Source organism: Sander lucioperca, chromosome 1 (assembly GCF_008315115.2).
Source record: "Sander lucioperca isolate FBNREF2018 chromosome 1, SLUC_FBN_1.2, whole genome shotgun sequence".
In the NCBI taxonomy this organism is placed as follows: domain Eukaryota; kingdom Metazoa; phylum Chordata; class Actinopteri; order Perciformes; family Percidae; genus Sander; species Sander lucioperca.
In genome coordinates this window covers 14,616,431-14,629,273 of record NC_050173.1, presented here as the reverse complement: position 1 = coordinate 14,629,273, position 12,843 = coordinate 14,616,431, and the positions used below count along the sequence as shown (strand labels likewise).

At 42.6% G+C, this 12,843-nt stretch overlaps 1 protein-coding gene across 1 annotated transcript; it reads right to left on the bottom strand.

Moving 5' to 3' along the window:
- Positions 1 to 4,107: 4,107 nt before the first annotated feature.
- klf6a (Kruppel-like factor 6a) lies at positions 4,108 to 10,740 on the bottom strand. The gene is made up of 4 exons (XM_031304738.2): positions 10,305 to 10,740; positions 7,954 to 8,536; positions 6,986 to 7,109; positions 4,108 to 6,306 (listed from the first exon to the last, which is right to left on the bottom strand). The coding sequence occupies exons 1-4, from the start codon at positions 10,404 to 10,406 to the stop codon at positions 6,255 to 6,257; spliced, it is 861 nt and encodes a 286-aa protein (XP_031160598.1). The 5' UTR covers positions 10,407 to 10,740; the 3' UTR covers positions 4,108 to 6,254.
- Between the last annotated feature and the right edge of the window lie 2,103 nt (positions 10,741 to 12,843).

The following is a 12,843-nucleotide window of genomic DNA, read 5'->3' as shown; positions in this document are numbered from 1 at the left end:
CCCTGTACAAGTCAGTCACCTTTTGTTGGCTAAACCCAACTAGCAACGGCCTCTGAAACGGCCGGCGCCTCATGGTGCATAAGAACACGATCATGAGGATGTGTTGCCTGCATTCATAACAGTATTGGCAATAAAACATACTTAAAGTATTTCTTCTGCGATAAATAGCCCCTAACTCAAGGCTGAAGACCTTTCTTTTTGATGCTACCTTTCTTTAAATAATTTATTCTTTTATTCTCTGGCGAGGCCAGTGACTTGAGTCTGTTTGGTGTGTTCCGTGCCGTAGGAGGAGCTGTCGGCCTTCATTTTGGCCGACCTGACATGCTCAGTCGGAGACAGGGCAGTCGGGACTCACCCGGAAATGGCAAGCGGGATGACCGTGACTAAGCCTCTCAAAATCTGACGAAAATCTTTTAAACTGACCTTTGTCGATCTGAAATGAAGACAGATTCAGCAACTGCACGGCCTATTTCTCTCTTAAAATGTTTTCAGAAACACGTTCCGGTGAACTATTTTAGTACAATATGAGATTGTATTCTGAATGAGTCGCCATTAATGGCCGGTTGAAAAATCCAAAATCCGGAAGCAGCAGCCAGACCCAAGTGACGCGTTCGTCCAATCAGCTGCCGGTTTTCATTTTATGGGCGACAATACAGATTAGCGCTGCCTGCTGTTATGGAGACATATTACATCTTGTCGCTTTGGTGTGTTCTGAGGCACTTTTTTGACCAACTCGGGGAGACTGATTAGTCTAACTGCCTTTTCTGCCAACGGTCGGCCCGGTGTGTAGCTGCCTTTAGGTAGTTTAGTCCAGCTGTTCCCAACCTAGGGGTCGAGTCTCCCCAAAGTGAGACTGGATTACATGCATGCATCTTTTCCTGTGAATAGCTTGTTGTTAGGTAGGCAATCGGAATAAAAACTACTATACTGAATGTAAATACATTTAATGGCTACTGCAGAAAAAATGCCAACCATAATACAATGCAGATTTGATTGAACGAGTATAACGTTAAGTAAAAGTACAAAAGTAAAGCAAAATGTACTTCTAGTATCAAAAGTAAAAGAACTGGTGATTTACGTTATTATATATGAGATTATTAGATTAATACTGATGCAAATTTGCATTTTACTGTTGGTCGAACTGTAGGTAGTTTCAACTACTTACACAGTTCAGTAGATTAGTCCAGTGGTTGTCAACCAAATCTGAAAGCTTGTGAGATGATTAATGGGAGGAGGAAAGAAAAAAATCTGCTACACCAATCTGTATTCATTTGTATGACTTTTTTTTCTAACCGTTGCTATTTCTGAAATAGTTAAAAAATGCTCTTTGGTTCCCAAACAGTTATTTTAATGAGACCATGAATGTTTAAAGGGGAAATCACTCTTTGGGACAATGCATAGTAATTTATGAGCTTATCATACTTTTTTTTTTTTTTTGTCTTTAATGTAAAATCTTCTGACTGACTTGAAAAATAACTATAGCTGTTAAATAGATTTAGTGGAGTAGAAGTATAAAGTAGCATAAAATCCAAGTAAATGGACTGCATTGATATAATGCCTTTCTAGACAAATAGCTTTGCAATGTACTCATTCACACAGTGGTGGAGCCACCATGCAAGGAACACTGGCCTGGGGGATCAAACACCCAACCCTGTGATTAGAGGACAACCTGCTCTACCCCCTGAGCCACAGCCAGCCACAAGAACAGTACATGCACCTCTAAACTAATGCATGAATCAAGTAAATGTATTTAGTTTATTTCCACCACTGGTTAGCCATAAACCTTTTCAAACCGTGGCATTGCCATGGGACAAACCCCCTAGATCTTATGCCCTCCCCTGAGACATTAAGATAAGATGTGGGACATCTAAACGTGATGAATTGTTTCCCATAATCCTTTGGGTTTTAGACTGTGTTACAATATCAATGTGGGAAAGCATATGGAGGATTTGCAGTCTGGACACATCAAAGCAAATATGCGCTCTGAGTGCCACATTTAGGAGAAACTTTATCCATGATGGTCCACTTCACAAGAGGATGTTCCACTTATATCACGAGGATATGAGTCAGCTGCATGGAAATTAAACACAACATGTGTCTGACTCCTTTAAGAGGTTAAACACAACAATCTGAGCCTCCAGATTTTTTTTCTTTTCTTCCACGTGCAGGTCAAGTGAGTAGTTTGGACTCAGAACTTTTCTTTGCTGGTTGTGTTGCTCTTAAGCAATGCATTATGCATCATAGGTAGATTTGAAGTTGAGAAATCAAGTGGGGCAGCAGTTTGGAGAGATCAAGGAGCGGCAGCATTTGAGGCAAAAACAACACTCTTTGCCACTCCAAAGCTGGGAGGTTCTCCAAAAGCGAGCCTAATTACCAACTGCAGGCACAGCTTCATTTCTTAACCACAGGGCTTTTACTGGAAATCAGGAGGAGCTAATAAGTTGCCTGCCCATTCTAGGTCATCACCATAAACAGGGGAGCAGAGAAGAGTTATTTATTTTTCTTGAAATCTTATTTTCTTGTTAGTTTGTGACTTAAACTCGGCTCTTTGGTTTATCCACTGCTGTTTTGTATCATTATCTGTGTCAAGTAGAGTAATTATCTAACAAATGTATAAAAGCTGCTCTCTAATTAAATGCCATGGGCTGTAAGAGATGGAGATAAATTATTTATACTGCTTTGATGAGAGCTAGCTAGCTCCGAGGAGTGAGCAGTCAGTCGCTTTTAGAACTGAAAACCACTGCAGTGAGATTTTACAGAAACTTTTCTAGGGGGTGTTAGGGTAAAAAAAAAAAAAACTGAGTGTTTGCCACTGGGAGCGAGCGTGCGTCAGGTTTCTGTGTTTAGCAAACAGTTTCTGCAAAGATATAATTTGCTCGTTGGAGAAAGATATTTCCATGCTGGTATTTATAAGTTAGGAAGAGGTGAGGCCACTTAGAGCTTTTAGTAGGTGACTGTTTAACAAAGAATGTACAGTATATTGCGCAAAGTAGAAAAACATTCCTCTTTTTAAGTTTATTTTTGAATTCTAAATGTCTAAATGTCTGATACGTGCCCCTGCTCACACCCTGACCCTAATCGGATTGAGTCATGAGGCGGGTGTGGCTCAGGTGGTAGAGCGGTCGCCTACCAATCAGAAGGTTAGCGGTTTGATTCCTGGCCCCTGCAGTCCCATGTTAAGTGTCTTTGGGCAAGACACTGAACCCTGAATTGGACGTCAGTGTAAATGTGTGTGTAAATGTACGGCAGCCACAGCGTGTGAATGGTTCCTGTAAAAGTGCTTTGAGCAGTTGTTAAGACTAGAAAAGCGCTATATAAATACAGTCCATTAATACTTACTGTACATTCATCCTCAACAAGCTGCAACCTATCACAGGCAAAAAAAAGAAGAAGCTTTCACAATAATGAAGCATAACTGAGGAGAATCAACAAATGAGACCAAGGAAGCAAGTCAGATAAGAATTTCTTATTATTCCAATAAAAAATACATTCATACAGAAATATAACAATTTTGCAAAACAATTTCAAATAAAAATTTCATAAAGCATAAACATAACAATTTTACAAAAGTTTTTTTTTCTTCTTTTTATACAAAGATTCAGTTGAGAACAAAGAGTTGTGTGTGTGTGTCTGAAGAAGTTGGGGTAGTGGGATAAAGGCGATGATGAGAAGCGTAAAAGATGCGAGCAAACATGGGGCTTAATCAAGGCTCAATTACCACTTGAACAGTATTGGCTGCCTTTTTTTTTTTTTTCTCTCTCTCTCCACAGAATAGATGTTCCTCTCCTTTGCCCACAAAAGGCACTGCCAGCACTCCCAGATCTATCGCAGCAAGCAGTTTCAAGTTTGTACTCATCCTGTCTCTTTCACCCGCTGATCTGAAATCCATAAGTCGTAGCATGCAACTTTCTGCAACATTGAATTCCTACAGCGAGGTCGCTGATCTGGAGTGGGTGGCATAGATCACTTCTATCCTGAAACAGTAAGAACTCTGATCCCTATCATTACCATGGTCTCCACCTTTTGTTCAGTCCCCCTTCCACCTCCAATAAAAATCAAACACAGATCCACATTTAAAAAAGGAGAATCTATCATGGGCCTTTTTTTTTGTTGTCAAACTTCCATAAGCACCATTAACACTTGATCTTTATCCCCTTCCCGAGAAACCCCCGCCCCACCCCCTCGCTCACTCCTGTGGTTTTCATAATACTGTTGCAGCTTGGCTAAAACAACGCTCCCCAGACAGGTCAATAACCAACCTACACAGTCAGCAGTCTGTGACAGATTCCATGCCAACAAAGCCTTTAGCAATTCATTACTGAGAGGCAGTACAAGGCGAGGCCTGTCCGACTGCAGCCTGTTAATTACAATAAATCTTTAGCTTTTTCTTCAGTCCCACTTGCAGGGATGGAGGGACAGAAAGTGACGGGGGGGGGGGGGAAGACGACATGGAGGAGGCGATGGTGTTGGTGATGGTGGGGAGGGATACGGCGAGAAAGGAGCAGCACTGAATGAACTGCACATAAAAAACCCCATTTGTATTCACCTAGTCCGCTTGTTTGGTACCTTTAGAGCTGTGTGTGTGATGGACTCGAGTACATACTACACAGTAGTTAACGTCTTTAATAAATGAATTTTAAGTGCTCAAGACATACAGCATTTGTCTTATTTACATGTTCGGATTTAATTAAACGGGATAGACTATCAACTAATCTGGTGCTCTGACTCAAAGACGACTGAGAGAAGGTGCTTTTCTGAACGTTCACATTTCAACGACACAATTAAACGTCGGAATAGACGCGGACAACAGTCATTGAACACAAAAGGTGTGCGAGTTGATGTGTAATCGAGCCTTGATCAAGCTTGTCAAAAATCACCCATACAAACAAATGTGACTTCCCCCAGGGAGCGAAAACCACGGCTACCACCGGGCTGAGTCACTTGCATAAGGCACCATTAAGGTCAACAGTGCATTATTAGATAGAAAAGAAAGTACAAAAATCAAAATTACTCCTCAAGGCATAGGATGAATGAGAAAATGAGTAAGCAGTGGTGAAATCTCCAGCCGGAATGAAACGGATGAAGTAGTAAAAAATAAAAAAAGAGGAAATCATCAAGGCTTTATGTACAATATCGTAACATTTAACCGTCCGCACTTTAGCTGCACTTTTATTGAAACTATTTGCAGTCCTGATTACAGTTGAAACATGAAATGAACAAACCCTAGAACCATGCAACACCTGTCTATGATACTGAAGTTATAGTATAGTTGTGTTATACCTCTAAGCACACAGCTTATACAATTGGACTACAAATCAACTTTGTAGCTTGTAAAAAAATAATAAACCAGGCTACATAACACATTGCACATTTAGTAGCTGCACCAAAAACACCAAAAAAAGCTCCTGTCATACAGTGACCAGGAGGGCAGGGGGGGGTCTTGGTCCATGGGACACTGACCAGAATGGGGGAACGTCCACCTTAAGTCAAACCCAAGGCCTCAAAAGCTTGCGGAGAAGCCCCCCCCCCCCAACCGCTCCCACAGTCTGGGTGCCAGACAGACAGGCAGGAACTTCCATCCTGCCCCATCCTCATACTGCCACCGGGGAAACACAAACGGAATGTTTCCCCCCCACCAGAAACCCATTCAGTCCACAGCAACATTGGTACCAGCCCCGAACCATCCATCAATCCATCTCTTCTCCCAAGAAAAAAAAAAAAAGGAGATCTCTTCTTCTCTCTTCCCAGGGGGCCGGTCAGCCAATCTCAGACATTCACAGTGCACACATGCTTACCTCAGACAGTTTTTGTAAAGTACCAGTGTATCTGCTGTCCGGGAGATGTCCCCCCCCCCTCTCCAAAACATCATGCACCATACATACAAATCATTCAGCCTTTTTGTTTGTGTGTCCTTTATCTATTTTTTTATTGTTTTTTTTGTGTGTGTGTGTGTGTGTGTGTGTGTGTGTGTTGTAAGTCCATCTCAATCAGAAAAACCAAAAAAAGTCTTCCCCATCCATTTTCCTTTTCGTTGCAACAGACAACCTTCAGAGCGCCTTTCTCCAAAGAGAGGTCCCGGAGGCACTGGGTTTCAGTATGGTGCAAAACGGCATGCTTTGGCTGGAACACACTCCCGCCACTCTGCTCTGGGACAGTTCAACCAAGAGACTGGTCGGGAGACGGCATTTGCTTTTGAAATTTCGCCTTTCAAATTTTCCTCTTCTCTGCGTTGCTTGGTTGAAGCTTGCCCTGCCCTAGACGTGCCTCTTCATGTGAAGAGCCAGATGGTCAGACCTGGAGAAACATCTGGGACAGAGGGGGGTGGGGGGGGGGAGAGAGAGAAGGAAGTCACTCACAATGCAAAGATGGACCGCTGGTCAATGACCTATTGATTAGAGCTGCAAAGATTCATCGACTGAATGAATCAAAGTTGTCAACTATTAAATTCATCGACCAAGTATTTTCATAATCGATTAATCCGTTTGAGTCATTTTTTATGAAAGAAAATGGAAAATTCTTTGATTCCAGCATTCTTGAATGTGAATATTCTATAGTTCCTTCACTCCTCTGGGACAGTAAACCGAATATCTTTGAGTTGTGTCATCTTGGGCGTTAGGAAACACTGAGCGGCATTTTTCACCATTTTATAGACCTAACATCTAATCGATTAAACAAGAAAAAAAAAAAATCAACAAGATTATTCAACAATGAAAATAATCATTAATTGCAGCCCTAGTCCTGATTCATCTTTGGTAGAACTGACTGATACTGGATTTTCGAGGCTGATACTGATATCTAGCTTCATTTTTTTTTTTTTTTTAGCTATCAGTGTTTTCCATCTTTAAAGACATGCATCCTTATCTGGATGACAAGGCAAATAGATCATGTGACGATGTGACGAGTGCATGCCTCGGATCTGTGTGAAAGGGGGGGGGGAATGGCGAGTCCGGTGACGTTACTTGCAGATGAATGGTGTGTGTCTTACCTGTCACAGTGACTGCATTTAAATGGCTTTGCCCCAGTGTGCTTCCTGAAGTGCCTGGTCAACTCGTCGCTTCGTGCAAAACGCCACTCGCAGCCCTCCCATGAACACCTGTAAGGCTTTTCACCTGCAGAACAAACAAGGCAAGGAGGGGATTAATTGAGCTCAAAGCACTAATAGGAATGTCTTCCTGCTCAGGCTGTGATTGGTGGGCTTTGATCTGTTGTTATTCAAATTGCGTCCAGATCAATCATCCCAGGGCCAAGCCAGATGACATAAGCACTGACAAGCCACCCGAGACCCAAATTCCGCTGGACCTGTTGGATCACTAGCTGCGTTTTTACAACCTGAAACTTGCTAAGAATGCTAAGAGCGATACTGTGCAGCTGAATGTGTGAAGTAAATGTGGAAAAAAAAAAAAAAGCCACACGTGCAATTTCACGCTGCTAATCAAAAATAAGAAAAAAACCGCTCAAATGACCATTCAAAGCCCTTCCAGCTCTGTGCCCCCAGGCTCCCCGCCCATTCACCCCTTTCCCATGGTGAAACTCAATCTGTTTTCAAGTCCTTTTATCTCCCATGTGCAACCCCTCCCCCCTGCTCCCTCCCTCTCTCTCTCTCTCTCTCTCGCCCGCCCACTCGCTGGCTCAGTCAGTCACATTCCAGATAGATTAGGTCACAGTTTAGGTATCCAGCCATGCAGAGCTAATACTCACAGCGCTCCAGCTGAGGGCATCATGCAATGTGGACCTTTAATTACATTACACAATGGATGGACAATGCCATTAAGGTGAAAGACTGAATTGAAAGCACTTCCGCCATTCACTCAATAAAAATTGGGCTTTTTTTCCGATTTTGCAGCAGAGAAGACCCTCATGTCGGTTCTCTGTAGTTTTCGGTTACATCACAGATACAATCACACGTGGTCATGATATAGGCCAGCTTGGCTCTGATAGGTGCTTGAGACTCACCTGTATGAGTGCGCTGGTGTGCTTTTAGGTGGGAGCTCTTCGTGTAAACCTTGCGACACCCGTTGAAGTTACACCTGTGTACTCGCCTCCTGCCGTCCGGAGACGCGTCCCCGCAGATGAGTCCCGTCTTTTCCGTGCTCTTTGCCACCCCGGCGCTCCTGATTTTGACTGGCAAGTGCAACTCGGCGTGTGTGGCGACCCAGCCGTTAGTCACGCCGCCGGCCTCCAAATTGGCCTCCGGAGAGGACGGGGGAGTGCTTATGATGGAGGGGCTAAAAGGTCCAGAGCCAACCAAGACGGAGCCCAGAGGGTTGGAGGTAAAGCTGTGTATGGGCGAGAGCTCCTCAGAACTGTCTGAAGCTTCGCTGCTGGCGTCAGAATTCACACTGTTGGTGTCCAAGATTTGGCTGTCCTGATTGTCCTCCTCGTGGGCCGTGGGCAGCTTGGGGTCGGACTCGGCCTTGGCCTTGTCCCCGCAGGCCAAGATCAACTTACTCCAGAGGTCCTCCTGGCTGTCGAACTTGAGGTCGGCTGTGGAGACGTAAGGCTCGCTCTGGAGGTAGCGCTCCAACTCCAAGCATGTCTGGTCGGGTGAGAAGATACAGTAAGAATGAATGAATTACAACAGCAGCCCTAAAGAGAGGAGCTTCATTCATTCACACGCCAGCAAAATGCTGCTGTGTGGGAAATCCTTTTTAAAGATGCATGGGCACATACCCCAAAAATGCCTCGTGTGGCGGATTATTTGTTAAGTGCTTACAGCAGTTAGCATTAACCAGGAAATTGGAGGTATTACTCCACTTATCTTTATTGTACATATCAGGCTCATAGTTGTAACTATCACATTTAGACATTACAGCTGTACAGATTAAATCAATTGAAAGAAAATGAATAATTTCAAATCATTTTTCAAGCAAAAATGCCAATTATTTACAGGTTCCAGCTTCTCAAATACAAGGATCTGCTGCTTGTTTGTATTATATTTGATGTACATGGAATGTTTTGGGGTTTGGGACTGTTGGCTGGATAAAACAATCAAATTCAGTGCATCATCTTTGGCTTGAATGATTCACGGAGACAATAATCAGCATAATTATTTGATAATGAAAGTAAACATCTGCATTTGCAATACCATGATTCTAAATTGACTGATTGACTTGGCTGAACTCAAACTCCCTCACCTAAGCCAGCCTCATCCCAAACATCCCAGCATGCACCAGCCACATCAGCTTCACGTGACTCACTGGAGCTGTCACCCCCCTGAACTCCCAACTCTCCTCACCTGATCGCAGCCAACAACACTAAACCTGCACTGTCATTTCAGCAAATGACTCACTGATCAAATCTAGAGTGCTTTTAAGGAAGCTGCTCAACCGCTCAACCCCCCCCCCCCCCTCACTTCCTCCACTTCCAACATGAGCCATTCAGATGCTTTTCCTCATGCAAACCTCTGACATGCAATCACATCCTTCCTCAGTGTCAGCCCCTTTGAGTCCCGCTTCCAGTCGCCTTCAGAGGCCATTTAAGTTGAAAAAAAGCGAGGGGCCATGCATTAGAAGGTGCTCAGAGGCAGTAGGGGCTGACAAGGCAGATGTAGCTAGAATAAATATTTCCTCCATGCCTCTGCAGCCTTGCACAATATTTTCCAGCTGTGCTAGTGCCTACTCATGCGAGCAGCGATTGAGCCATGGCTGACATTTGATAGTGTCATGTTGTGGAGGCCATTCAAATCCAAGCATGATGCAAATGGATGTTTTTTTTGGGTTTTTTTTTGAAAAAGGACAATAAATGTTGAGAAAAGGACGAGGAGGATATGGTTACATTCTTCATCATGGAGTTAAAACACTGTGTCACATTTAAAAATGTAGGTTCTGAAACAATGTCAAAACAAACGGAATCATGTCACTAAATACAGAGCTGATCCTGAGCCAACGCGCTACATCTGATTTTGAAATAACTGACAGACTGATTGATTTGAAATTCTACTTCCTCCTACACCGGCTAGTGTTTGCTCTCGTGTGCCCAAACAAGTCATGCTCAAAAATATAGCAGAGCAGTAAAAAAGCGCCAGCAGCACGCTGCTACTGCTGCCTGAGTTACTCTGTCCCCATTCATCTAACCCCATAAAGAAAGTCAACATAAAAAAAAATAGCACGCCAGGTGAAAAGACGGGCGCCGTCTAAGCACCGGGGCACCTGTGTTTACAACCGTTACGATGCCATTTCGAACTTCTGGCGCATTCAAGAACACCGCGGTGTAATCTATCAAAGCTAACGAAGCGTATCAGTTCCGCTTTGCCACACAAGCGCAAAAACAGTGACTTCACCCAAACAGTTGATAGATTCATTCACCTGCTGCCAGTACTCCTCCAGTGACGGTAAGGCTGAGAAATAGCCCGTGTCGTGAACTATTTGAAGTTCTTGAAAGATGCTGCACATGGGTAGAACATCCATTTTTGTTTTCCAGAGCTTGTTTCAAAAAAATAAAAAGCCTATTTAGCTGCAAGTTAAATCTGTTTGTCAAGTAAAAAAAAAAAAAAATAATAATAATACACCCAGCGGAAGGAATAAGAGCGGAGTCCCCTGCGATGCAAGCGGAGTAGAAGCGCTTGTTTTCAGCAGCAGTAGCAGCCGAACGTCCGTCTGTCAGTCCCCCCCTTCTTCTTCTTCTTCTTCTTCTTCTCTCTCTCTCTCTCTCTCTCTCTCTCTCACTCGCTTGCGTTCAAGGTGTTTGCAAACACTGCACCGGACTGGATGGTGAACAACTGCGCTCTGCAAACTTCCCTATTCAAACCTCGAAGCCCGCTCCCCCCCCCCACACTTTTCCTCACGGCAGGATTACGCCTGCAGGGTTTCAGCCAATCAGCGGCGAGCAGCGTAAGGGCTTGCAAATGATATCACAGTCGGCCAATCGCGGCCGGACTCTGACTTCATTTGGTTCCTTCTCCATTTTAATTGGCGCGTTTAACTCCCAGTGTCTCGCCGCTGATTGGCCGGTTATTTATAGGCATGTATATAACGGCTTGATGTGCTCTCTCTCCCTGTAGTCCTTTCTGTCGGCGACGTGTTTCGCCACAGACAGCGCATGTGAGCCGAAACAGTTGTATTTCACTTCAGTGGAAAACGTCTCTCTCTGTGCTGTGGTGGAGATGTATTCAGATCCTTTACTTAAGTAAAAGTAGGCCTACTAATACCACACTGTAAAAAGACTATGTTACAAGTAAAAGTCCTGCATTGGAAATGTTACTTAAGTAAAAGTAAGTATCATCAGAAAAATATAGGCCTACTTAAAGTGATAAAAATAAAAAGTAAAATTACTCAATGCAGAAAAATCCTCACATTTTAGAAGCTGGAAGCTTCTACGTTGTATTTTATAAACTACGTGTGTTTTATTAACTACATGTGTATTGCAAAAATCTTAATTTGTAAAGTAACTAGTAACTTAATATGTCAGATTAATGTAGTGGAGTAATAAGTACGATATTTCCCTCTGAAAGGTAGTGGAGTAGAAGTAGACAGTGGCATGACAAGAAAAAACTCTTGTAAAGTACAAGTACCACAAATTTGTAAGGTAGCCTACTTGAGTAAAGTACATAGTCACATGTCACCACTGTGTGTGTTTGTGTGTGTGTGTGTGTGTGTGTGTGTAACTTTGTCACAAGTAGCACTTGCAACACTGCTGTTTAAGGAGATGGATTCACCAAGGCTGTAACTGTGGTGAAGTGTATGTGTTGACATCACAGCTACTAAGAGTGAACCCATGTCTTGGGACACAGTGACTAATGGATGGCAGGACACTATTGTGTTATCGGCGCATGTATGACTTTAGAGGAAACATGTGTCCTCACTTCTCCTCTCTGACTGTATTAAAATAGACTATAGACTTCTGCTTTATCGCTGACATGTACAAGATCAGAGTTGCACTCTGTCCTAAGCAGAGGGTACACAAGTGCAGCACGTCGTTCACTACAAAACAAGCTTTAACATCTAATTTGCACTTAAAAGAGCGTGCGGCGGAATGAATAGTCAAAGTAGTTCCCCAAAGTTAAAGAAACACTCTATTTCCAAAAAAACCAAACATTTTAGACCAGAATAACCACATATGCCATTTAGCAGCAATATTACCCAGCAAAGTCTACAAGTAGACATGAGCTGTAAGCAGTACAATGAAAGGGATTTGTCCTTTGAAAATTGATTCACCTTAGGGCTTTTTAGAGTTTTTCATACTTTAGAGCAAGAGATCACACATTTCTGATTGTTTACACTGTATTATTTCTGCATTCCTACAATATTTATATGCAGGCTGCACCCTAAAGACATACCTTTCTATATTGTTTTTAAGTGTGGGCCTCGCAAACAAACTATTTACTCCACCGTCTTGATTTCTCATTACATAACTCCATCTCCCGAATTCTATTCATTGTTTATTTTGTAGAACAAGTAGACTGGGTTTTTTATTTGTTTCAAAGCTGCAATTGTGATGATACTGTATAGATACTGGTCTATTTATAGACTTAGTTCAGGTGGTGTTTTACCTAAAATACATGTGTTATACACAAACCTTTTTTTTTAAATTTTCACAATTATGGTTATAGCTGATCGCAAGTAGGTTTTTAGTTTTGGGTAGAAAAATAAACTACAATATATTAGTGTTTTGCATTCTTTTCACAACAGCTTCTCCATTAGTCTGACTTACCCAATATGCTACATTTAGTTTGTATTTTTAGAGGCCTAAGAGGGGAAAGTATCCCCTATTTCACAACCCCAAAAAAAGAAAATAAAAGTCAAAAAATATATATATTTTTTTTTGCAATATCATTTTTCTTGTCTTACCCCTTCAGCTGAGGTCTGGACCCAAATGTTTGGAACCAATGCATTGGGAAATTAAAAG